General features: G+C 35.2%; 1 protein-coding gene across 6 annotated transcripts in view; it reads left to right on the plus strand.

The window, feature by feature from the left end:
* LOC127860448 (uncharacterized) overlaps positions 1-25,729 on the plus strand; it is a 135,081-nt gene that overhangs the window by 22,068 nt on the left and 87,284 nt on the right. For all 6 annotated transcript variants that reach the window (XM_052398532.1, XM_052398527.1, XM_052398531.1 and 3 more), the window contains exons 2-3: positions 12,531-12,593; positions 14,724-15,525. In XM_052398532.1, the coding sequence (XP_052254492.1) occupies positions 15,191-15,525 (335 nt within the window). In that variant the 5' untranslated portion in view covers positions 12,531-12,593; positions 14,724-15,190. The remainder of the gene's footprint in view (positions 1-12,530; positions 12,594-14,723; positions 15,526-25,729) is intronic.

The raw sequence follows: 25,729 nt of genomic DNA on the forward strand, positions 1-25,729 counted from the left end.
GTACATATTTTGGACATGTATAGTATTCGGATAAACAGTTATAGATATACTAGATGTTCCATGCATTTAGATTGTGTTTTGTTACAAAAGCTATCATAGGGATGATGATAATATAATAACGATAAATATGTGATGAAAAGGTGCTACCATATATCTTAAATTACTTAAATGTGTTAAAAGACTTAAATGTGTTATGATGAAGTAGATTTTAATAAGCATTTATTGTTTTTTACAAATAAACATAGTATAGTGATAGAAATAATAAAAGTTGTGAAATGAAAAACTTAATGTGCATATTGTTCGCACAAATTATTTATGTTTTGTCATTATCTTTGTATATCATTAAAAAATGCTGTGTTATGTATCATGGTATTGTTATTTAATAAAGCAGTATAACTTTTTAACCAGGTTTTCCGAAGGAAAAAACTGGTTATTAGATTGGCGAATGCGGGCGGGCTGGCTGGCTGGCTGGCTGGCGGGCTGGCTGGCTGGCGGGCTGGCGGGCTGGCGGAATAAGCTTGTCCGGGCCATAACTATGTCGTTCATTGTCAGATTTTAAAATCATTTGGCACATTTGTTCACCATCATTGGACGGTGTGTTGCGCGAAATAATTACGTCGATATCTCCAAGGTCAAGGTCACACTTTGAGTTCAAAGGTCAAAAATGGCCATAAATGAGCTTGTCCGAGCCATAACTATGTCGTTCATCGTCAGATTTTAAAATCATTTGGCACATTTGTTCACCATCATTGGACGGTGTGTCGCGCGAAATAATTACGTCGATATCTCCAAGGTCAAGGTCACACTTTGAGTTCAAAGGTCAAAAATGGCCATAAATGAGCTTGTCCTGGCCATAACTATGTCATTCATTGTGAGATTTTAAAATCATTTGGCACATTTGTTCACCATCATGGGACGGTGTGTCCCACGAAAGAATCACGTCAATATCTCCAATGTCAAGGTCGCCACGACTAAAAATAGATTTAAAAAAAAAAAAAAAACTTACAAAGGGGGTTAATTTTTTTTGGTCATTTCAAAAGTTCAGTTTGAGTTTTCTCCCTTTATCAGATTTTTTTTTCACAATGAAAACCTGGTTTTGTGACAATTTTGTCCCTTGTTAAGATATTGTGTTACTCTTAGAGCATATGTTTATAAAAAAAACATGAATAATACAGACAAAAACACAATAAACGCGCTTCTAAATTGACCCCAGCATTTTTCAATTTGACTCCTCAAAATTTCAGTCCAGGGGTCATTGACTCATGGTTTTTAAAATCTATTGAAATCCCTGACCATACATATATCTGAAATAAAATATGCTGAAACACTAACTAAAACTAAACATTTTATTTTAAACTGCCATGATGTTAAAGAGATATTGCTCTCTTAAAAACTGTAAAACGTGTGTTTAATTTGGCCAAAATACACATTTCATTCATATGTAATTACTACTTAAGCCAAGAGCCTGAGGATGTAGGATAAATGGAATATAGGGCAGAGCCCTAGCATATTGTTCTTTTTTTAGTCTTTCTAGGTGCAATTTCTGGTAAGTACATTGTGAAATATTGTCAACCAGACCATCCGTAACATTGCATGTTTATTCTTCATTCTATAAAAATGTTATAAAGGACGTAAAAAAATAATTTAAATCGACGAACCATTTGTATCCGAAAACGACTGTCCGAAAACATGTTGATATACGTCTTCTGCACATGCATATCGTTTGACGGCAGAAAATTAAAATCAGTAACCTAGCAAATACGCAATCAATATATTATTTGGTTGACATATTGCTTTAAAATACAATATTGCAGTGCTTTACTTAGCTAATAGATAGTTTAAAATAGCAAGATTACGGACATTAGCAACATCCATAGATTGTACGGGTTTCGGACAGTAGCGAAGATGTTTCATCATTTACTGCACATGTCAGTAAAAATCAGAAATCAATAATTCAAAGACCGGACAATGTCTCATGGCGATATAATAAACGCATAACAATAACAATACAAATAGTATATATTCGTAATGCTATATTTTATCCACTTTGCGCACAATAAGTCACTGTTTAGCATTTGGTTATTTCTATTCGATTTTTATCGCATATGCACATTTTTAACTGAATTTAAATTGGCAATTTATCCCAATTAATTCCGCATTACCGGTATGCAGCAGTCTCAATTTGCAATTTGACTAACGACAGAGAGTAACTTGTACTCTTAAAAACCTCCCGAACATTTTGTGGGAGATTCTTCAACAATACATGTTTATGTTATATGCCGGCCATAGCTTAATTATTTCAAGATTTGTTGTGTTTTATTCGATTATAAATACATATATTGATGTAACACAACCGTACATTCTAAAATATCCCAAATTGTAATTCTCCAAACTGAGTGTCGCGTGCAGGTAATTCTTATGTTTAAATGGCGTCATTGACTTTTAATGGAATGTTCCCACGTGATTGACTGCGTTTTTGAATTAATCTTTTTATGTGCAAGTCTGTTTCTCTGTTTGTGATATTTGTTAAGCTCAGTACTCAAATAATATTATGCCTGAAATTTAGCATTGAGATTCGGACTGTTTGAAGTTGTACAAATCGTCAAGCATAACAATAAATGACCATCATGTGAACAATGGCTGTATTGGTTCCCGGCAGCCTTGACAAATAACAAGAGCCGATTGAAAAACTGTAAACGAGGTCGGGAGCCTGGCATTCTATACATAGATGGTTACGTCAATTACACTATTGTCGGTAAGACCGGCGTGTACACAATGCCTCAACTGGAATAAACCAATGCGACTTACGTTTTTCTAACCGTTTAAACGCGCGGTTGCACTTTACTGAAAAAATATTCATTTGTTTTAAAAAATCATGATACCTATAGAAAACTCTCATGAATGAGCGGGCTCTCCACTTTATCCCATTGAAAATGATGACATATTAAAAAAGTTATCCTTAAAATTTTTACCTGTGTCATGCTTTTGTTGACATTTAACTCCCCACACAGATCTTAAAAAGTCACGTGGTATATGCACCATGGTAAATGGCTTGGGATTCCAAACATCGGTTTCAAATGCTATTGTGTTTATCTTTTTCATTAATATTCAGTTACACATAACATCGTTGGTGTTTTCAGTCACGAAGAAAACTACTTAAATTATATAACTATATAGAAACAACAACAAATAGCTTCGGTATATAAATATATATATATATATATTGCTACATACATTTTCTTTTGCTTTACGTCAATTGACATTTTGTTACGGTTCACATGTTGTTTACAGTACTGTTAGCAGACGAGAAATGTCGAGTTTATTTAGCTTTGTCTTTACAAGTAACTTTTAAGTCTAAGTTGCTGACGAAGACGTGGAGGAGAATGACTAATTATTTCATTTATAAACAAACATTGGCACAAATCTACATTTAGACTTAATGAGACTTTAATTCCTGTAATCATTTTGTTAAATGTGCAAACATAAAAAAGGTTTTGTGGGGTATCATTTTGATTTTTATTAAAATATGAGGTTTACAGTTAATGTGATATTTAATGTTCGGGCAAGTGGCTTTACGTTCAGGGCAAGTAGATTCTCTTAATACTTGCCCGACAGGGCAAGTTGGTTTTTAGGTGAATGTTGAGCCCTGAAATGTAAATACACAAATCAAATTCCTCGTCATGAAAATACAAAGTAGTTATAAGCATAAAGTAAACGTGAACGGAAGACTAAATACTGACAATTCCACAAAACAAAACAATAAATTAGCCGTATTCTTTCTGATAGTAAGAATTAAATAAATTATATTTCAACAATAATAAAAATGTATTCAATTTCATTATAATTGTAAGTGGTGTGGATAGTGTTATTTTTCATCAGCGATCGATAGTGTCAGAGGTGCATTTAATATAAAACAAAGCCCTAAAAAGCGTAATACATTACAATTTTTAAATATTGTGGTGATTTTCTTTTACATTAAATGACAAAATAAATACAATTTAGCATGCAAACGGAAAAAAACCTGCATATTATGCAAATTGAACTGTCTTTGCATGTATATTATTGAAATCTCTTTACTAGTAATATATATACTGCAACACGGTTGACTCGCGGTACTTGAGGAATATTCACTTGCGTCTAGAAACGATCTTCATATTTCAGATAAATGATTTAAAGGGCAATCATGTTTAACTTAATTTTATTGGACAAGGGCCTTTTTATGGCGAAAATTCTTCAAAACTAACTGCCGTAGAAACAAATCCAACACCACTGTCCGCCATTGTTGTTTATTTTTTCTCCCGGTAGATTCGCGGTAAATAGGTTAAACAGCACCAATTTTAAATTGAACATGAATTATCAAAGCTCCGACATACTCTTCAAAGTAACAATCAATAAAGTAGATAACAATTTAAATATATGGAATTTAAGACATCAAATAAAATAAATAGCACAGTTATTTTTAGGCAATGTCGTATTTTTTTCGTTACGACAATTAACTGAACTATACAAATTCAAATATTGTTAAAGTCTGAGTTTTACGACATTTAATTACCAAAAATCGATTTCAATCTGTAGGGAGACATGTTTTCTGTCAGATTTGACAAGTAGGTCACGCAGGATTGTTAATAAACAAAATCCAGAGGGCGCTAATGAAATACTGCGACTCAACCCGACCTGCGACTTAACCAGGTTTGAGTATAGGGAGTGATAAAAATACAGCATTTTATGATAAATGCATATATTTAATTTATTTAACGCAATTATGTTTTACCCTATTGTGATTGCTTTTGTTCGTGATGGTGTTTCTTACACTGCAATAATGTACACGCTTCACACGTAATAGCTGAGTTTCCTTTTGCCGGTAACCGTTAAATACCTTAATTGCGTAGCAGTAAAATTGCACAATATTTTAAATGTATAAATATTAAACAATGTATTATTATGATTAAAATGCATAATATATATAGTTCCTGTTAATCCATTTCCGACAGTGTCTTCATTTTTTAAATTTTAAAATATTTTATTGAAGCAACTGTTCAGTAATTTAGCTTTAAAATTTGGTTTAAATGACTGCTCAATATGCCAAGAGATGACTTGGAGGTATCGTAACTTGTGTTTAATGACCAGACACTCGTCTGCCACATGTAGTTTATTCAGGGACCCAAGTTTAGGTCCCTGGGTTTTACTGTATGACACCATGTTTTTTCTTTGTAATTGTCTGGACAGTATCCGATCATAACGAGATAATCGGTTTGTGATGAACAGAGGTGCAATTAAACACTGGGATATAAAAGCTGCAACTAAGAGTGTCAAAATTAGTGTGAACAATTAAATAAAACAATTTCATTAGTCAAGGGAATTTGTTTAATGTGTAACAAGGTAAGTTTTTTTTCAGACATAACGGTTCAAATCAGTTACCCTATATGATGCGTACAGAAAATAGACCTATTGGTTGTTTGTTTTCATCCTTATTTGTTTTCGTTCATTAAATTTAATTTATTCTGAAAGAATTTCAATTTCTGAGATTTTTTTTAAAACTAAAAATGGTCGCGAAGAAGTGCCAAGTAGAGAGATTTTTGTGGTCACCACATATCAAGCTCTTAGATTGTGTTCCACTCCCGAGTTCGTTGTGAGTAAAAACGAATAATAACAACAATATAACCGTTCCAAAGATGCATTCCCTTGCATGCTGATGTTTTATATAGACATAATTAGTAAAATTATATTTGATATGTGCATGATTATCATTAAATACAATGATTTTGTCAACCTTCTCTATATGCGCTTATATGAATTCCACCTCTTTTTGCCAACCAATGGGCGGAATCTAAACTTTGCAGGTGCGCGTGACGTCACTCGTCAACTGGTCTATACACAATAACAGCCACTTAACACTGGGCGCCAGATTTGATTTTTGACGTGCTGATTTTTTTTCTGGAAATCACCATGGCAGACGAATTGGTAAGGAATGATTCATGTGTATGCAGTTTACAATATCTTTTTGATTGCCCCATTAATTGTGAGAAACAATAGTTACAAGGATTTATCACTTCCTGTGTGGATGTTTCTGTTGAAACTGAAAGTAGATAAAGAAAGAGCAAGGTTCCCGGACTGCTCGCGCATTCAAATAAGCGAGCAGGGTGACAGCGATTTAATAATGCATAAGGACGCACTTCCGTTGCTTTAGAAAATGGCGAGTGATTTACCTTGTCAATATCTATGTACATAGTCAAACTATCTTTTTTTTAAGAAGACGTTTGTGGGAAGATTTTTTTTAATTTAGTATGTGTATGCATTATAGTAAACAACGGGAAACTAAAAAATAAATAAATAAAAAAAAAACAACATTGTCCAGGGTTTGCCAAAACTTTAAAAATTTGTCAGTCATTCGGACTGACAGACTTGAAATTTTAAAGTCCGAATCAGTTTCTGTCAGTCCCACTGTCTGACTAAACTATAACAGCAAAACACAACAAAAGAGAGAACCTTTTAAATGTTTATGGGTTTTGATCACATTAAAATACAATAAAAACATGTTCAAAGTCGATATAATTAAACAATTATTAAATAAATAATAAACCAAAGGCATACTTTTAGACTTTTTTTTGTCAAACAGTTTTTTAGCCTGCACAGCTCTACAAATCCGTGTTCTTGAAAAGTTAGGGTGACATCCAATCAAGTTTGACACACCCGTTCACACTTTGGATTACTTCAATTTCTGTTTATTAGCCAATTTCACAAGTTCTAAAACAACACCTTTCAATTGTTAAAATATTTTGTCTTAGTCCTGAGGTGGTTGATTTCCAGATTCAATTAAGGCCATAGAAAATAAATTCCTATATTCTCATCCCCGCCCGCCCCTCGAAAATCGTCCCGCTCGAACGTATTTTATTTGAAAAAGATCCGTAAAAAAAATTCGAGCCGCAAAATACTGAGGAGGAAACGGCTGAAAGTACGAATATAGCGAAGTGTGAATCTGCAACTCAATGTCTCCGAGACGCTTATTGATTTTTAATGGCGCACGAGCGTCGTCTGAAATTTTAGTGATATAGCACAAACAACAACAAAATGTTTCTAATTTTGGGGTGTAAAAACGGTGTTACAACTGTAAAAGATTGGTACGGGTGTCAAAATGTGCAGAAACTTTAACCTTCGCGGACCTGTACAATGAGTTCATTTGTGATTCGAATTATCAAGCCCCATCATTGAAAGTTGACCACCCAAAAATCGCCTGTGCCTTCGTCAGCCGAAATAAATTAGAGTTGACACAGGTGTCACCCGATGTTACAGTTAGTCAAGCTGTCGTCTGCCTAGGAAATTGTATTCCGTTCTGTTACAGATTTGTATTTTCTTAGTCAAGTTTGATACTGTATTTCTTTTATTCTATTTAATTTTACATACATACATACCATGGATCATATTTTCCGGCAACATCAATCGGTCTGGATTTAACTGGGGAAAATGTGTCCGAAAATTTATATCTGAAATCATGACAAATTACATTAAAATATATACAATTGATTTTGCCATTCATGAAGGTGGTATAATAAATGTACAAGTAAAATTCCCTTAGGCATTTTTTTAAACGGTAAATACGAGTTTTCTCAATTGGTTTTATCATTTGCTATTTCATTGTTGTTTTGTGTGCTGTTTTATATGACTTTTTTCATCGTTGTCAATATTATTAATCTGTGTGATTTGATACCACACATCTAAACTTACGGTCGTGGTTATTCAACGACAAACAATAAAGTACACGAATTATTTTGATTCTTACACGATTTTTACTAAAGCTTTATACAATGTTTTATTTTTCTTGTGTACTATTTTATGTGAAGCTCCACCCATAAAAACTTTTGGCTGTTCTGTCGATCAGATCCGTGACTTTTATTCATTTATTGCCGGATTATAACGCTAGGTGGAAAATGCATCGGCATGTTTTGTTTAGTTACACAGGGTTCGCACAGACCTTGAAAAGTGCTTGAAAATCAAGGTTTATCTTGAAAAGTGCTTAAAAACGATCTGGAGTGCTTAAAAGTGCTTATTTTCAACCATAGCCTTGAAAAGTGCTTAGAAAGTGCTTGAATTTGGCTGGAAAAGTGCTTGAAAAACGGATAAAAATATTTAATTTCCGTGAGTCGGAAGTCGTAGTTTTTTTTCACGATTTATGACGGTTCTGATCAGTTCATACTGGCAGGTACTGGATTGGTACGGGTTGGTACAGTTTTAGACCAAAAGGGAGGCAACAGCTACTTATCTTCCGCCAATTGGTCTTCTTCGGTTTTTGTTGTACACGTTATGCCATTACGGTGCTGACAAGTTGAAATATGCCAGCGAATAAGTGCATTTTTCAGAAAGGGTGGCTTTTGAAGTACCTTTGGGTTGTTGACAATGCCAATTCTAAAGTCAAAGCATCTTGTAAAGAACGCAGAACAGGTATAGAGATCGACAGTATGGGGGAATCGGCGTTGAAAAGCCACCTAAAATGCAGTTTGTCTGTGAAGCAAATTCATTCGGTTAACCCAATTCATTTAGACGTACTGCAAAAGACAAAAGACAAAAAAGTTGCACTTGACTGATTGTCAAATAAATTAGATGATACTGTGAAGAAACTGCAATCTTTTAAAATGAGTGCAGACTCTCAGTCTGAACATACATGTATACAGTACACTATTGCATCTATAACAGATTTTACATGTATATATGTACCTGCTGTAAAAATTACTTAATAAGTATAATTTTATATTGCCGTTGCGAGATTCTGTACATTTGTAGTTTTCGATTTTTACTTCAGAATTAATTTGTATCAGATGCATAATTGTTTTTAACATTTTGTAGCAGCTATATTATACCACTGGAATATCTGTTATGAACATGGAATATCTGTTATGAACATTTAGAATACATAATGATATTCAATACAAATAACAGGTTTGTTTTTATGTCTCCCACTATAGTAGTGGGGGACATATTGTTTTTGCCCTGTCTGTCTGTTGGTCTGTTGGTCTGTTTGGCCCAACTTTAACATTTTGCAATAACTTTTGCTATATTGAAGATATCAGCTTCATATTTGGCATGCATGTGTATCTCATGAAGCTGCACATTTTGAGTGGTGAAAGGTCAAGGTCATCCTTCAAGGTCAGAGGTCAAATATGTGGTCAAAATCGCTCAATTTATGAATACTTTTGCAATATTGAAGATAGCAACTTGATATTTGGCATGCATGTGTATCTCATGGAGCTGCACATTTTGAGTGGTGAAAGGTCAAGGTTATCCTTCAAGGTCAGAGGTCAAATATATGTGGCCCAAATCGCTTATTTTATGAATACTTTTGCAATTTTGAAGATAGCAACTTGATATTTGGCATGCATGTGTATCTCATGGAGCTGCACATTTTGAGTGGTAAAAGGTCAAGGTCAAGGTCAACCTTCACAAGGTCAAGGTCATCCTCCAAGGTCAAACGTCATATAGGGGGACATTGTGTTTCACAAACGCATCTTGTTGGTATGTGTAATGCCTTGGTCAATTACTTTATCACAATGAAATATCTTACTTTTGATTAAACAGTTGTTACTGTAGCAGGGTAGTGCAGACTGTTGAAATTCACATAGAATGTTAGGCAAGAGGAGACCAATTTAGCGAAAATATTGTCAGTATTGGCCACAGAATAATATACAGTTTTCAGTAGGTCCGACTAAAAAATTGCTTGAATTTGGATTTTTTCCCTTGAAAAGTGCTTAAAAAGTGCTTTAGTTTCATTGGAGAAAATCTGTATGAACCCTGTTACAGCGCATGCTTTCAGTGTATAAGGTCCGCCCACAATTATTGCAGAATATCCGATTTTCTTCTTTGTTTATATACTGTTTCATGCATGAAATGCACAATTTCCACGAGGATAACATCAAGGTTTTCATCTCCAAAGTAACTGTCAACGATTTTATCGTGGACAAGTACACGTTACGGACCGATTATTTAGTGTGCTAGGTATAAGCCATTGAAATTATCGATTGATATTGACACAGGTTATTCACGCATGACTAATACATAACCGCGCAAATTTTTGCTGCTTGGGGTCATACTCTGATACTAGTCGGCTGACATGTAATAAACTAGTCCTGACCGGTTTAGAGACTGCAGCGAATGGTATATCACACCTAATCGAGATAAGAATGTAAATAGGGTGTGTAAGCATGTTCACTGTGTAATCGATTTCATGACATGCGAATTTTAGCAAACAGAATAGGACCGAATGTTTGGGATTTTCAATCGGTCTTTCATGACCCCAATCTGTCTAGGACCGACAAAACCAAAAAAAATATGATCCCTGATACATACATATAGGCGTTATGCATATAAACCAAAAAGTTCGTTAACTTTTCATTACTTATATATAGGTCCGACACATAAAATGAAAAATAAAAAATAATAAATAAAAAGCACCCACCCGCCCCAATTTTCCCCAAAATTTGGATGAGAATCTAGGTATTTATTTTCTATCGCCTAAATGAATGTCTTGCACACCTATTTCTTGATAGAAAGGTCCATGATAATTACCACCATCCATTCTTGTTGTCTGAAATAACACAAAACATATTGCTACATACTATCAACAACAAATCAACACCTAAATAATCCTATGTCCGAATTTTAAAATATCCGAAATATTGTACATCGGGTGAAAAATCTAATTTGATTTCAGAAATTGTTGGTATGTACATTAAAATATATCCTTCTCAGAACAATATAATAAACTATTTAACAAAAATGCTCACAAATGCCTGTTGAAACAAGATTTCATGCGGTTTTTATTTTGGAGACATTAAATGGTACAAACAAAATCGCGGACGCACTCGGTTGCTTTTTATAACGAAGACCATTGATTTTGAACTCGCATGTGATGTCAATTCTCATCAAACTTTAAACTTTAAACATCAAAATGAAGGTTAGAAAAAATAAAAGGATTTTGACAGAAGTTGAACAAAAAGCATTTACTTTCTATTATATATATATATATAGCATATTATACACTTTGAGTGATCTTTTTATGTCCCCCACTATAGTAGTGGGGGACATATTGTTTTTGCCCTGTCTGTTGGTCTGTTGGTTGGTTGGTCTGTTGGTTGGTTTGCACCAACTTTAACATTTGCAATAACTTTTGCAATATTGAAGATAGCAACTTGATATTTGGCATGCATATGTATCTCATAGAGCTGCACATTTTGAGTGGTGAAAGGTCAAGGTCAAGGTCATCCTTCAAGGTCAAAGGTCAAATATATGGGTCAAAATCGCTCATTTTATGTACACTTGAAGTATTTCAATATTCAAGATAGCAACTTGATATTTGGCATGCATGTGTATCTCATGGAGCTGCACATTTTGAGTGGTGTAAGGTCAAGGTCATCCTTCAAGGTCAGATGTCAAATATTTGTGGCCAAAATCGCTCATTTTATGAGTACTTTTGCAATTTTGAAGATAGCAACTTGATATTTGGCCTGCAGTGATTTTTTTTGCTTGTTTGTTACAGCCTGTGCCTTTTGAATTGGGAAAATAAGCGCAATAAACCGTTAAATTGGGAAAAATAGCGCGATAAACCATGAAATTGGGAAAAATTAAGCATTATAAATAGGATTATAAGTAACAGAAGTGATTGTTTTTAAGTGCATGTTCAGGGAGTTTTCTAGAAAAGGAGTCTGGTCAAATTGGGATTTTTTTTAATCAATAAAAGTGGCAAGTTTGGGAATGATTTATGGAAAAAAAATGACTAAATTCAAGTTATATATTTTGTAAGATGTTTAAAAAATAAAGTTGAGACCTAAATTTATGAAATCATAATTAAGTTATATGAGACTTCTTTCTAAAAAAAAAAAAAAAATGTTTTTTTTTTTGGAATTTGGGCTTTTTTTGGGAAATTTTGGTCAGATTTTTGGGAAAAAACGTGTATTTTTGCGATTGGGAAGCAGCCGAAAATCGGCTGTAAATTTGAGCAAAAAAAATCACTGGCATGCATGTGTATCTAATGGAGCTGCACATTTTTAGTGGTGAAAGGTCAAGGTCATCCTTCAAGGTCAAATATATGGGTCAAAATTGCTCATGTAATGTCACTTCTGCAATATTGAAGCTAGCAATTTTATATTTGAAATGCATGTGTATCTCATGGAGCTGCACATTTTAAGTGGTGAAGGGTCAAGGTCAAGGTCATCCTACAAGGTCAAACGTCATATAGGGGGACATTGTGTTTCACAAACACATATTGTTGAAATCATTTTTCATCTAATTGTGTCAGTCAGTTGGACCGATTATCTTAAATCACTTGTAGGTCCCGAGAAAAAATTGCTGGTCTGGACTGGCGGACCGACGGTTTTGGCGAACCCTGATTGTCATTGACATCCAGAGCCTATGGTTTGAACATTTTTAATGTTCAACTCACATGATTTCACGAATGGCAGCAAATTAATAAATTCACTTTTAGAAAGCAACTTATACACTGAGTTGAAACACCATAATATCTGTTTGCATGCTCGAATTTACAGCACCAGCAGGTTAAAAGAAGAGAGACTGAAGTGAAAGAGAAAGGGACTGAATTCCATAAATTGGTAAGAATTGTAGAAAATGTATCAATGTGTTGAATGATATATTTTTAACTCATTATTATGCCCCCCCCCTTTGAAGAAGAGGGGGTTTATTGTTTTGCACATGTCGGTCCGTCCGTATGTCCGTCCGTCCGTCCACCAGATGGTTTCTGGATGATAACTCAAGAACGCTTAGGCCTAGGATCATGAAACTTCATAGGTACATTGATCATGAATCTCAGATTACCCCTATTGATTTTGAGGTCATTAGGTCAAAGGTCAAGGTCACAGTGACCTGAAATAGTAAAATGGTTTCCAGATGATAACTCAAGAACGCTTATGCCTAGGATCATGAAACTTAATAGGTACATTGATCATGACTCAGGTTTTTTTTTCCACTTTTTGGGAAGATAGCCCATGGCTTTGGAATTGGGAATTTTATCGGCATTTCATGAAATTGGGAAAATAAATTATTAGCCTTTTTTTCCACATGAAAAGTCCACTGATTAGCGAAATACTAAATTTGATGTAACTCTTTATAAACATTCAGATTAAAAGAACAAAATCATATAATACTTTGTGAGATGTAATTGAATTTAAAAAAAAAAAAATTTTTTTTTTTTTTTTTTGGAAATTGGGAATCTTTTGCCACATTTTGGGAAAAAAGTATACTTTTTGGGATTGGGAACATAGCCGAATTTCGGCTATAAAATCGGGCCAAAAAAAACCCTGTGACTTGCAGATGACCCCTATTGATTTTCAGGTCGCTAGGTCAAAGGTCAAGGTCACAGTGACATAACTTAGAAAAATGGTTTGCGGATGATAACTCAAGAATGCTTACGCCTAGGATCATGAAACTTCATAGGTACATTGATCATGACTCGCAGATGACCCCTATTGACTTTCAGGTCAAAGGTCACGGTGACTTGACACAGTAAAATGGTTTGCGGATGATAACTCAAGAAAGCTTACGCCTATGATCATGAAACTTCATAGGTACATTGATCATGACTCGCAGATGACCCCTATTGATTTTCAGGTCACTAGGTCACAGGTCAAGGTCACAGTGACCCGAAATAGTAAAATGGTTTACGGATGATAACTCAAGACGCTTATGCCTAGGATCATGAAACTTCATAGGTACATTGATCATGACTTGCAGATGACCCCTATTGATTTTCAGGTCGCTAGGTCAAAGGACAAGGTCACAGTGACATAACTTAGAAAAATGGTTTGCGGATAACTCAAGAACGCTTACGCCTAGGATCATGAAACTTCATAGGTACATTGATCATGACTCGCAGATGACCCCTATTGACTTTCAGGTCTCAAGGTCATAGGTCAAGGTGACCTGACACAGTAAAATGGTTTGCGGATGATAACTCAAGAAAGCTTTCGCCTAGGATCATGAAACTTCATATGTACATTGATCATGACTCGCAGATGACCCCTATTGATTTTCAAGTCACTAGGTCACATGTCAAGGTCACGGTGACCCGAAATTGGTTCTGGATGATAACTCAAGAACGCTTATGCCTAGGATCATGAAACTTCATAGGTACATTGATCATGACTCGCAGATGATCCCTATTGATTTTCAGGTCAAAAGTCAAGGTCACAGTGACTCGACTTAGAAAAATGGTTTTCGGATGATAACTCAAGAACGCTTACGCCTAGGATCATGAAATTTCATAGGTACATTGATCATGACTCGCAGATGACCCCTATTGACTTTCAGGGTACTAGGTCAAAGGTCACGGTGACTTGACACAGTAAAATGGTTTCCGGATAATAACTCAAGAAAGCTTACGCCTAGGATCATGAAACTTCATAGGTACATTGATCATGACTCGTAGATGACTCCTATTGATTTTCAGGTCACTAGGTCAAAGGTCAAGGTCACAGTGCCAAAGAACGTATTAACACAATGGCTGCCACTAAAAACTGACAGCCCATATGGGGGGCATGCACGTTTTACAAACAGTCCTTGTTTTTAAGGTTTTTGATGCTGCGTTTTATGTATTAATGATTATTTTTGTCATTGTTGTACCTAAATCTTATATGAGAAGTTAAGTCATATAAAGTAAATGTTAAGGCCTCTAGAACAGAACTATTGTTTTATTGTTTAGCATTTTATTGTTTTATATATTTCAGATCCTGATTTATACTGTAGGATAAACTGCTATTTGAATGTTCGTCTGCATGTATTTCATAAAGGACTGAAAAGCATTCCTACATTATTAAAAGAAGTGAACTGTGAACTATCTTATTTATGATGTCTTGTTTATTGGGATACAACACAGCCGTAACCATCCGGGTTACAGTATTACAGACTATTTTAACAGAATTATACTTTAACTACATGTACTTTAACATGTAAAACTTCATACACTAGAGTATCAAAATTGGCGACAGGTTCATTTCTAATGTTGTGAAACGTTGGCCTATGGTTAAAAAGTTTTATCGCACATCTTGTGTTTGAATTTATTTGTGTTTCAGTGTTAATTTTAACTTCTAAGGTTGATAAACTTTTGGAACTAGCTTTATTTCTTTCATATTTCACAAGAAATATACTTGAACGATTTGAACAAAAAGGTTTTAACATTATAAACAGTAACAAAATGGCAACAGGTTCATTGTCTTCGGTTCCAAATGGTTTGCGTATGGTTGAAGCCTTTTCTTGCACACGTTGTTTAGAGCAGAATCTTACGGAATCTGCAGACATTTATTGTGAAATATGTTTAAGGTTTTGGTGTAAAAAATGTGTTATCCTGCATAGTCATTTTTTTACAAAACATATGACATGTGGAAGGGAGGATATTAAGAAATGGCCAGTTTCTAAGGCAGTGGAAGATTTTCTCAGGAAGTGTGAGGTGCATGAGGATGAAACACTGACACAGTTTTGCCATGACCACAGTCAGCTGTGCTGCTCTGCATGTGTTGGAACAATTCACAGGTATCTCACACATTTATATTCCTTTAGTTATGAATAATTAACAGCGCTTTCGCTAGCTTTTAAAAGTTGGAAGTCCTGACTTCCAAACCATAAATTTTATTTCATAATTTTAATAGACCCTACCGATTGTGATTTCGATGGATACAAACATGTTCCTTAAATCTATAAATAAACATATATACCAACTCTATCCATTACCGGATAATCCAGTATTATTACGATTTATATTTTCAAAACCAAAATACGGCCAATGAATGTGTCAAAGAATTTCATAAACTCAAATGTCCGCCATTTTACACGAGTGCATATACAAATTTATTTGTGCATATACAAATTTATTTGTAGGATGGGGGAATTCCTATTGAACATGTGTGAATCAGGTGACACAATTTGAGAGCATCGAGGACACTGATTTTTTTTACCGTGAGTCCTGCGTCCTGGACTCACAAAAATATCTGGGGATGCAAAGTTTTGAGTTATGCGAGTCCCAAAAATGCATAGAATCTTCAAAAAAAAAAATAAAGTTTAATACTTGGACTCGCAGTAGCAGCGGTTTTCAGCCTTATATATCAGGAGCCTATTAAAGGCCCCTTCCCAATTGAAAATTTCATTAAAATCGTGCAGTTTTCCAAAGATCCTTACTTACACCAGCTTTTTCATTTTCCAAAGCAGTAATTTTAGCGAGAATTTTTCCCAAAATCCATAGGCTAGGGCCTCTTTCCAATGAAGCGAGGAAAACCCCTGACTCGTTTTTTTCGATTCAGAGAGTCGTAGATTTGCAGGTTATGGAGTCCCAGGACTCGGATAAGAAAAATTGTAAAAAATCACTTTGAGGACCGATCATGAAGGATTTAAATAGATTTTAAAAACCAGAAGTTAATGACCCCTGGGCTGAAATTTTGAGGAATCAAATTGAAAAATGCTGGGGTCAATTTTGAAGCGAGTTTATTGTGTTTTTGTCTGTATTATTCATTTTTAGCTCACCTGAGCGATAGCTCGAGGTGAGCTATTGTGATCACTCAGCGTCCGGCGTCCGGCCGTCCGTCCGTATACAAATTTGTAAACATCTTCTTCTACTAAACCAATGAGCCAATTTCAATTAAATTTCATGTGGAGCATCCCTAGGTCATGGGACAAAAGAATTGTTAAAAAAAATTTGATCACATAACCAAGATGGCCGCCATGACCATATATGGTAAAAACCTTAAAAAATCTTCTTGTCAGAAACCGCTCATCAGATTTCAAAAAATTTCACAGGGATGACCTTTGAGGGCTCCCCTGAAAAAGTTGTTCAAAGAAATTTGATTCGTCAAAAAACATGGCCGCAGGAGCTCGTTGAACTTTGCATGTTTATTCGTTTTTGCCTATTTTGTGAAAACTTTCAAAAATCTTCACATTTTTTGTCCGATCCTTTCCAAATTTGCACAGTGTCTTTATATCAATTAGGACACAAACCCTACAAAAAATGAGCATTATTGGTCCATGAAGTACAGAATTACCTCCCTTGAATTGAGAAAATGGTGTTTATGCAATAAAGTCCAAATTTTTCATCCAATTCTTTCCAAACTTGTAAGGATTTAGCATGGTTCAAACAAGGGAAACAACTACGGTTTATGCATGTTCTTTTTATTACAGATTTGCCTCCCTTTAATTCATTCAAAATCTCATTTTACAGCAGAGATTCCAAATCTGACCTGTAAATGAGCCCCATATTTACTGCTGGTGCTATGTTACCTTTTCCCATTTGATCATTCTTAAGTATTGGTCTTGTAATGCTGCTACTGCTACTGCTACTGCTACTGCTACTACTACTACTACTACTACTACTACTACTACTACTACTACTACTACTACTACTACTACTACTACTACTACTACTACTACTACTTCTACTACTACTACCACTACTACTACTACTACTACTACTACTACTACTACTACTACTACTACTACTAGTACTACTACTACTAGTACTACTACCACCACCACCACCACCACCACCACCACCACGTCTACTATTACTACTTCTACTACTACTGCCACTACTACTACTACTTTTACCACTACTACTACTACTACTACTACTACTACTACTACTACTACCACTACTACAACTACTACTACTACTACTATAACTTCTACTACTACTTCTACTACTACTACTACTACTACTTCTACTACTACTACTACTACTACTACTACTACTACTACTACTACTACTACAACTACTATTACTACTACTATTACTACTACTACTACTACTACTACTACTACTACTACTACTACTACTACTACTACTACTACTACTACTACACCACCACCACCACCACCACCTCCACCACCACCACCACCACCACCACCACCATTCACAGTGACAAAAAACGTATTCACACAATGGCTGCTACTACAACTTATAGCCCATATAGGGGGGCATGCATGTTTTACAAACAGCCCTTGTTTCTATGGGATTTAACCACAACTGTTCATGTTTATCTCCGACACATATTTTTAGGTCACCTGTCATGAAGTGACACAGTGAGCTTATGTGATCGTGTGATGTCCGGCGTCCGTTGTGCGTGCCTGCGTGTGTCCGTGCGTCCGTCCGTCAACAATTTGTTTGTGTAGACAGTAGAGGTCACAGTTTGCATCCAATCTTGATGAAATTTGGTCAAAATGTTTATCTTGATGAAATCCGGTTTGGGATTGTATTTGGGTCATCTGGGGTCAAAAACAAGGTCACTAGGTCAAATAATAGAACAACCTTCTGTAGACAATAGAGGTCACAGTTTTCATCCAATCTTTATGAAATTTGGTTAGAATGTTTATCTTGATGAAATCTGGGTTGGGATTTTATTTGGGTCATCTGGGGTCAAAAACTAGGTCACTAGGTCAAATAATAGAAAAACCTTGTGTAGACATTAGAGATCACAGTTTTCATCCAACCTTTATAAAATTTGGTCAGAATTCTTGATGAAATCTGGGTGGGATTGTATTTGGGTCATCTGGGGTAAAAATCTAGGTCAAATAAATAGAAAAACCTTGTGTTGACAATAGAGGTCACAGTTTTCATCCAATATTTATGAACTGTGGTCAGAATGTTTATCATGATGAAATCTGGATTGGGATTGTATTTAGGTCATCTAGAGTCCGGATCTAGGTCACTTTGTCAAACTTACTAACTATCATGAGGGGACTGGGCAGGCAAGGTTAGATAATTCTGGCTTGCATTTTGACAATTATGTGCCCTTTTTATAATTAGAAAATTGAAAATTTTGGGTAAGTTTTGTGTTTAGGTCCATTTTATTCCCTAAGTGTCAAAGCTATTGCTTTCATACTTGCAACACTTACTAACTATCATAAGGGGACTGTGCAGGCAAAGTTATGTAACTCTGACTGGCATTTTGACAGAATTATGTGCCCTTTTTATAATTAGAAAATTGAAAATTTTGGGTAAATTTTGTGTTAAGTCCACTTTTTTCCTAAAGTATCAAAGCCATTGCTTTCATACTTGCAACACTTACTAACTATCGTAAGGGGACTGTGCAGGCAAAGTTATGTAACTCTGACTGGCATTTTGACGGAATTATGTGCCCTTTTTATGTCCCCCACTATAGTAGTAGGGGACATATTGTTTTTGCCCTGTCTGTTGGTTGGTTGGTCTGTTGTTGGTTTGCGCCAACTTTAACATTTTGCAATAATTTTGCTATATTTAATATAGCAACTTGATATTTGGCATGCATGTGTATCTCATGGAGCTGCACATTTTGAGTGGTGAAAGGTCAAGGTCATCCTTCAAGGTCAGAGGTCAAATATATGTGGCCCAAATCGCTTATTTTATGAATACTTTTGCAATATTGAAGATAGCAACTTGATATTTGGCATGCATGTGTATCTCATGGAGCTGCACATTTTGAGTGGTGAAAGGTCAAGGTCAAGGTCATCCTTCTAGGTCAAATATATGGGTCAAAATTTCTCATGTAATGTAACTTCTGCAACATTGCACAGGGATTGTTAGGTAAAAAATACTTTATTATACTATATACATATATACAAGGGATACAACTGTCAAATTTCCTGCACAACATCATGGTCTGAAAAATAGCAAAAAAATCGCTTCCAAAAGCAATAATTACACCAAAAAACTGTATAACAACAGCTCAGACATTTATCTATCAGATAATAACTATGTTTATAGCAGTAAAAGTGTTCATAGTTGTGTTTGAAACGAAAGTTTCATGAAATACGGTAACATTTTCAAAATGCGACACAGGTGTGCACACCCACTTTGACACATTTTGTTTCATAATTTAATTAAAACAGAGAAGTTGAGCAATTTTTTACCTTGTTTTATTATCCATAGACACTTTATTAATCAAAGTAGACACCTTCCATAATTGCATGTAACTGCATATATGTAAAACACCGTAAATATTAAATTTGTTTACATTTCTACTATCTTCAAGGATTTGTATGCAATTTGTCAGGTAATGTTACGTGGAACGTGAATGGCTGGATTAATTACTGCAGTGGAATTTAAACCAATCAAATCGCATGTTAGAAATACATGTGAACTATCCAAAATGAAAGTAAAACATTGTCATTGTGAAATTGAAGCAGATTGATATGAATTTCTAGCAAAATATGCTCACTAAATAGTAATTATGTTCTATTTTACAATGAAAAAAAACTATCCAAGGAATATGTACCAGCAAAAGTGCTTTATAACTAAGGAATACGAAAATTACTTCTAGAATTCTCAGTTTTCAGCTGTGCACACCTGTGTCCAAGTAAGGATTTTTGAGCATTTTGAATGAAACTTTCTCTCTTAGTTCAATGAAAAGCTTGTACTTTATTGCCAAGTGTATTATTTTCTGAAATATAAATGTCTTGGTTGTTGTAATACAGTTTAATTGGTGTATTTATTGCGGTTGGAAGCAAATTTTTCGCTATTGTTTACACCATGGTTGTGTGCAGGAATTTTCACAGTTGTATCCCTTGTATATATATGTAGTATAATAGAATATTTTTACTTAACGGTCCCTATGCAACATTGAAGCTAGCAATTTTATATTTGACATGCATGTGTATCTCATGGAGCTGCACATTTTGAGTGGTGAAGGGTCAAGGTCAAGGTCATCCTTCAAGGTCAAACGCCATATAGGGTGACATTGTGTTTCACAAACACATCTTGTTATACTTAGAAAATTGAAAATTTGGTTAAGTTTTGTGTTTAGGTCCACTTTTTTCCTAAAGTATCAAAGCCATTGCTTTCATACTTGCAACACTTACTATCGTAAGAGGACTGTGCAGGCAAAGTTATGTTACTCTGACTGGCATTTTGACAGAATTATGTGCCCTTTTTATACTTAGAAAATTGAAAATTTGGTTAAGTTTTGTGTTTAGGTCCACTTTTTTCCTAAAGTATCAAAGCCATTGCTTTCATACTTGCAACACTTACTATCGTAAGAGGACTGTGCAGGCAAAGTTATGTAACTCTGACTGGCATTTTGACAGAATTATGTGCCCTTTTTATACTTAGAAAATTGAAAATTTGGTTAAGTTATTTGTTTAGGTCCACTTTTTTCCTAAAGTATCAAAGCCATTGCGTTCATACTTGCAATACTTACTAACTATCGTAAGGGGACTGTGCAGGCAAAGTTATGTAACTCTCACTGGCATTTTGACAGAATTATGGACCCTTTATACTTGAAAATTTAGTTAAGTTTTGTGTTTTGGTCCACTTTACCCCTAATGCTAAGTTTACATCTGGCAACGATCTCCCTGATTTGCCAGAGGCTATAAAATCGGGGAGCTCTACGATTAAATGGTATACTCCGCGTTCTGTTACACTTCCTTACGAAATCAGCACGTTTTGTTGCTACGATCGAGCCCACGATTTGCATCACGTTCTGTTACACTTTGTTGCGATCAACACGATTCGCTTCCACGCTCCACCACGTTCCGTTACGTCCTGTTAAGATCTCCCACAACAAAGCCGCTTTGTTGTGATCTCCTGCGATTTGACCTACGATTTGAGATTAGAAAATGAATCGGGGCAAACGTGGTGAAATGTAAGTTTGATTTAAAAACTGTCCCGATGCCCACTATTTCCCCGATTCAACCACATTCCGTTACGCTCCCCCACGATCACCCCGATTCGACTCCACGCTCCTTTACGTTCGCCACGATGCTCTGGAATCGGGGACATCGTGTTAATCGTGGCCAGATGTAAACCTAGCATAAAGAATCATAGATATTGCTTTCATACTTGGAACACTCGCAGACTATCATAAGGGGATAGTAAAGGACAAGTTGCATAACTCTGTTTGTCATTTTTACGGAATTATGGCCCTTTTTTTACTTAGTAACTTTGAATATTTGGTTACATTTTGTGTTTAGATCCACTTTACTTCTAAAGTATCAAGGCTATTGCTTTTAAACTTTAAATACTTTCATGCTATCATGAGGGTACTGTACCTGGCAAGTTGAATTTTACCTTGACCTTTGAATGACCTTGACTCTTAAGGTCAAATTCTTAAATTTTATTAAAATTGCCATAACTTCTTTATTTATGATTAGATTTGATTGATAATTCGACAAAACAACTCCTACCTGACATACCACAATTGACTACCACAAACCATCTCCCACGCCTCCCCCCCCTCCTCGAATCCCCCCTCAATCCCCCCCATTATTTTTTTTAATTAAAGATAATCTTATAAATGACCACCACACCCTTACACTATACCCCCCACCCCCACCTCAAAAAAATATTTTTTATGCCCCCCGGTAGGGTGGCATATAGCAGTTGAACTGTCCGTCAGTGTCAGTCTGTCCGTCCGAAAAAAACTTTAACATTGGCCCTAACTTTTTCACTTTTTAAGATAGCAACTGGATATTTGGCATGCATGTGTATCTCATGGAGCTGCACATTTTGAGTGGTGAAAGGTCAAGATCAAGGTCATCCTTCAAGGTCAAATGTCAAATTTATGGTGTCTGTCTGTCCGAAAACTTTAACATTGGCCATAACTTTTTCAATATTGAAGATAGCAACTTGATATTTGGCATGCATGTGTATCTCATGGAGTTGAACATTTTGAGTGGTAAAAGGTGAAGGTCATCCTTCAAGGTCAAATGTAAAATATATGGCGTCTGTCCGTCCGAAAACTTTAACATTGGCCATAACTTTTTTAATATTGAAGATAGCAACTTGATATTTGGCATGCATGTGTAACTCATGAAGCTGCACATTTTGAGTGGTGGAAGTTCAAGGTCAAGGTCATCCTTCAAGGTCAAAAAGAAAAAAAATCAAAGCGGTGTTCTCATGAAGCTGCACATTTTGAGTGGTGGAAGTTCAAGGTCATCCTTCAAGGTCAAGGTCATCCTTCAAGGTCAAAGGTCAAAAAACAAATAAAAAATTTCAAAGCGGCATTATCATGAAGCTGCACTTTTTGAGTGGTGGAAGTTCAAGGTCAAGGTCATCCTTCAAGGTCAAAGGTAAAAAAAATCAAAGCGGCGTTATCATGAAGCTGCACATTTTGAGTGGTGTAGGTTCAAGGTCAAGGTCATCCTACAAGGTGAAGGTCATCCTTCAAGTTCAAAGGTCAAAACAAAATTTAAAAAAATCAAAGCAGCGTTATCATGAAGCTGCACATTTTGAGTGGTGGAAGTTCAAGGTCAAGGTCATCCTTCAAAGTAAAAAAAATAAAATAAAAAAAATCAAAGTGGCGTTCTCATAAAGCTGCACATTTTGAGCGGTGGATGTTCAAGGTCAAGGTCATTCTTCAAGGTCAAGATCATCCTTCAAGGTCATCCTTCAAGGTCGCAGGTCAAAAAAATAAAAATAAATTCAAAGCAGCGTTCCATGAAGCTGCACATTTTGAGTGGTTGAAGTTCAAGGTCAAGGTCATTCTTCAAGGTCAAGGTCATCCTTCAAGGTCAAAGGTCAAAAAAATAAATAATTACAAAGCGGTGTTATCATGAAGCTGCACATTTTGAGTGGTGGAAGTTCAAGGTCAAGGTCATCCTTCAAGGTCAAGGTCATCCTTCAAGGTCAAAGGCAAAAAAAAAAATATTTCAAAGCGGCCTTCTCATAAAGTTCAAGGTGGAAGTTCGAGGTCAAGGTCATCCTTCAAGGTCAAAGGTAATTTTTTTTTTAAATTAAAGCGGCATTCTCATGAAGCTGCACATTTTGAGCAGTAGAAGTTCAAGGTCAGTCATCCTTCAACGTCAAAAGTAAAAAAAAAGTTGTTTTTTTCAAATAGGTGTTGGCATGAAGCTGCACATTTTGAGTTGTGAAAGTTCAAGGTCAAGGTCATCCTTCAAGGTCAAAGTTAAAAAAAAAAAAAATTTCAAAGCAGCATTCTCATGAAGCTGCACAATTTGAGTGGTGGAAGTTCAAGGTCAAGGTCATCCTTCAAGGTCAAAGGTAAAAAAATCAATAAAAAAAATCAAAGCGGCGCAAAAGGGGGGCATTGCGTTTCTGACGAACACATCTCTTGTTGAGATTGAGAATGGGGAATTTATTTTCCCCAAAAATGACCAATAAAAACCTGGAAGATATTACATTATAATAACAATAATAATAATAATAATAATAATAATAATGTAATATAACCAAACGACTGAGATATAAATGTGCATATATTTATTTGAATTCCCCTGGAATGATTTTAGAAAATGACTGTGGCACAGTGAACAAGAAATATCTTTCCAAAAGATATACGGATTTGATTATGGTCAGTGTTAATGAATGATCAAAAGTTAAATCTATAAGATCAAATATAGCCAATACATTTGTTCTAAGCAGTTCCTAGCTGCATCACACGATAATCAATTACGGGGTGTTGGCTTATTTTGCTTTATAGGATATAATTGATCAGATATTTATAATTACAGAATAGAAAAACAAAAGAAGAATGAAAACATTAAATTCGCGCTTTCTTCGAACAGACATGTTTTATTGGTTTGTTGCATACTGTTATCTGATTCCATTATTAATAGTATCGTGCATCATTGAATTGGTCTATATGGTGAACAATATCTAATTAAATTAATCAAAACTGCTACTTATCATTTCATTTGTTGCAAACACATACATAATTTATGCTTGACCTACCAAAATAATATCACTGTATAAACACATTTAATATCTTTCTGATCAAAATAAACTTCACATGCACATAGCATTCATAATGTTTATATAATGATTTATGTTTCTGACCTTGATACCTTGCGGGTTGAAATGCAATGCATAAAAGTGAGGTAACGATTCGGCTGCTGGCATGACGGCTTGTTTAAAGGTTTATGCATTTACATGTTTAACGGTCACTTTCAAAAACAATTAAAAAATTTTTTGTCAAAGCGTGTATCAGATTTTTGAACAACAACATGTATATGATCTAACATATAAGAAAGAACAGAATGCAATATGGTAGTAATTACTTAATATGAAAATACAGCCTAAAACTAATGTTCTGGCGCTGACACTCTTCTTAATGTAAAAGGACACATACAAACTGTATTGATGTCGAAAGTTGATTGTGAACTGCTCTATCTCTAAACCCTTATAATTAGGGGTAAAATTGTTTCATGCAAATCAAGCAGTTAACATTGAAATGTGAAAACTGTTTGTAGATTGGACATTTTTTACCTCGAAAAGTTTCAGACCTACGGAAGGCAACATTTTATATTCGACTTGATTGGCCGCTCAGAAAGGTCAGCTAAGGTGAAAAGCTGGGTTAGACAGCTACGTTAAAAAATGGAGAAATACATTTTTTTATAGCGAGTGTAACATAATATAGCGTATGAAATGCCCTTTTAAAGTTTTCACTATTTCTTTCGAAACCATACAATTATCGAGCAAGTATGTGTTGTTAACCATTATCAAGTGCGCATACTTAAGCATACTTGAGCTTATAAGTGACAACCGTCCTTCTTGAATAAGAGGTATGGGAAATATTGCTATAAAATCCCCACAAATGTTATGTTCGGTATTTTTAACTTGATGTCCGGACTGAAAGTACCACCAACTCAAGGATATCAGCCTCACTTAAAACTGAAGTAGAGTGTTGTAAGATAATAATCAAGATCATGACATATAATAATTTCTCGGCTGATTGAAACATGTTCTCGGCTGATTGAAATATGGTTGTGTTTGTTGAAAACATGTCCACAATGAGGCCAAGCAGTTTGTCTTATGTTG

The sequence above is a fragment of the Dreissena polymorpha genome, chromosome 15 (genome assembly GCF_020536995.1).
Source record: "Dreissena polymorpha isolate Duluth1 chromosome 15, UMN_Dpol_1.0, whole genome shotgun sequence".
Taxonomy (NCBI): Eukaryota; Metazoa; Mollusca; class Bivalvia; order Myida; family Dreissenidae; genus Dreissena; species Dreissena polymorpha.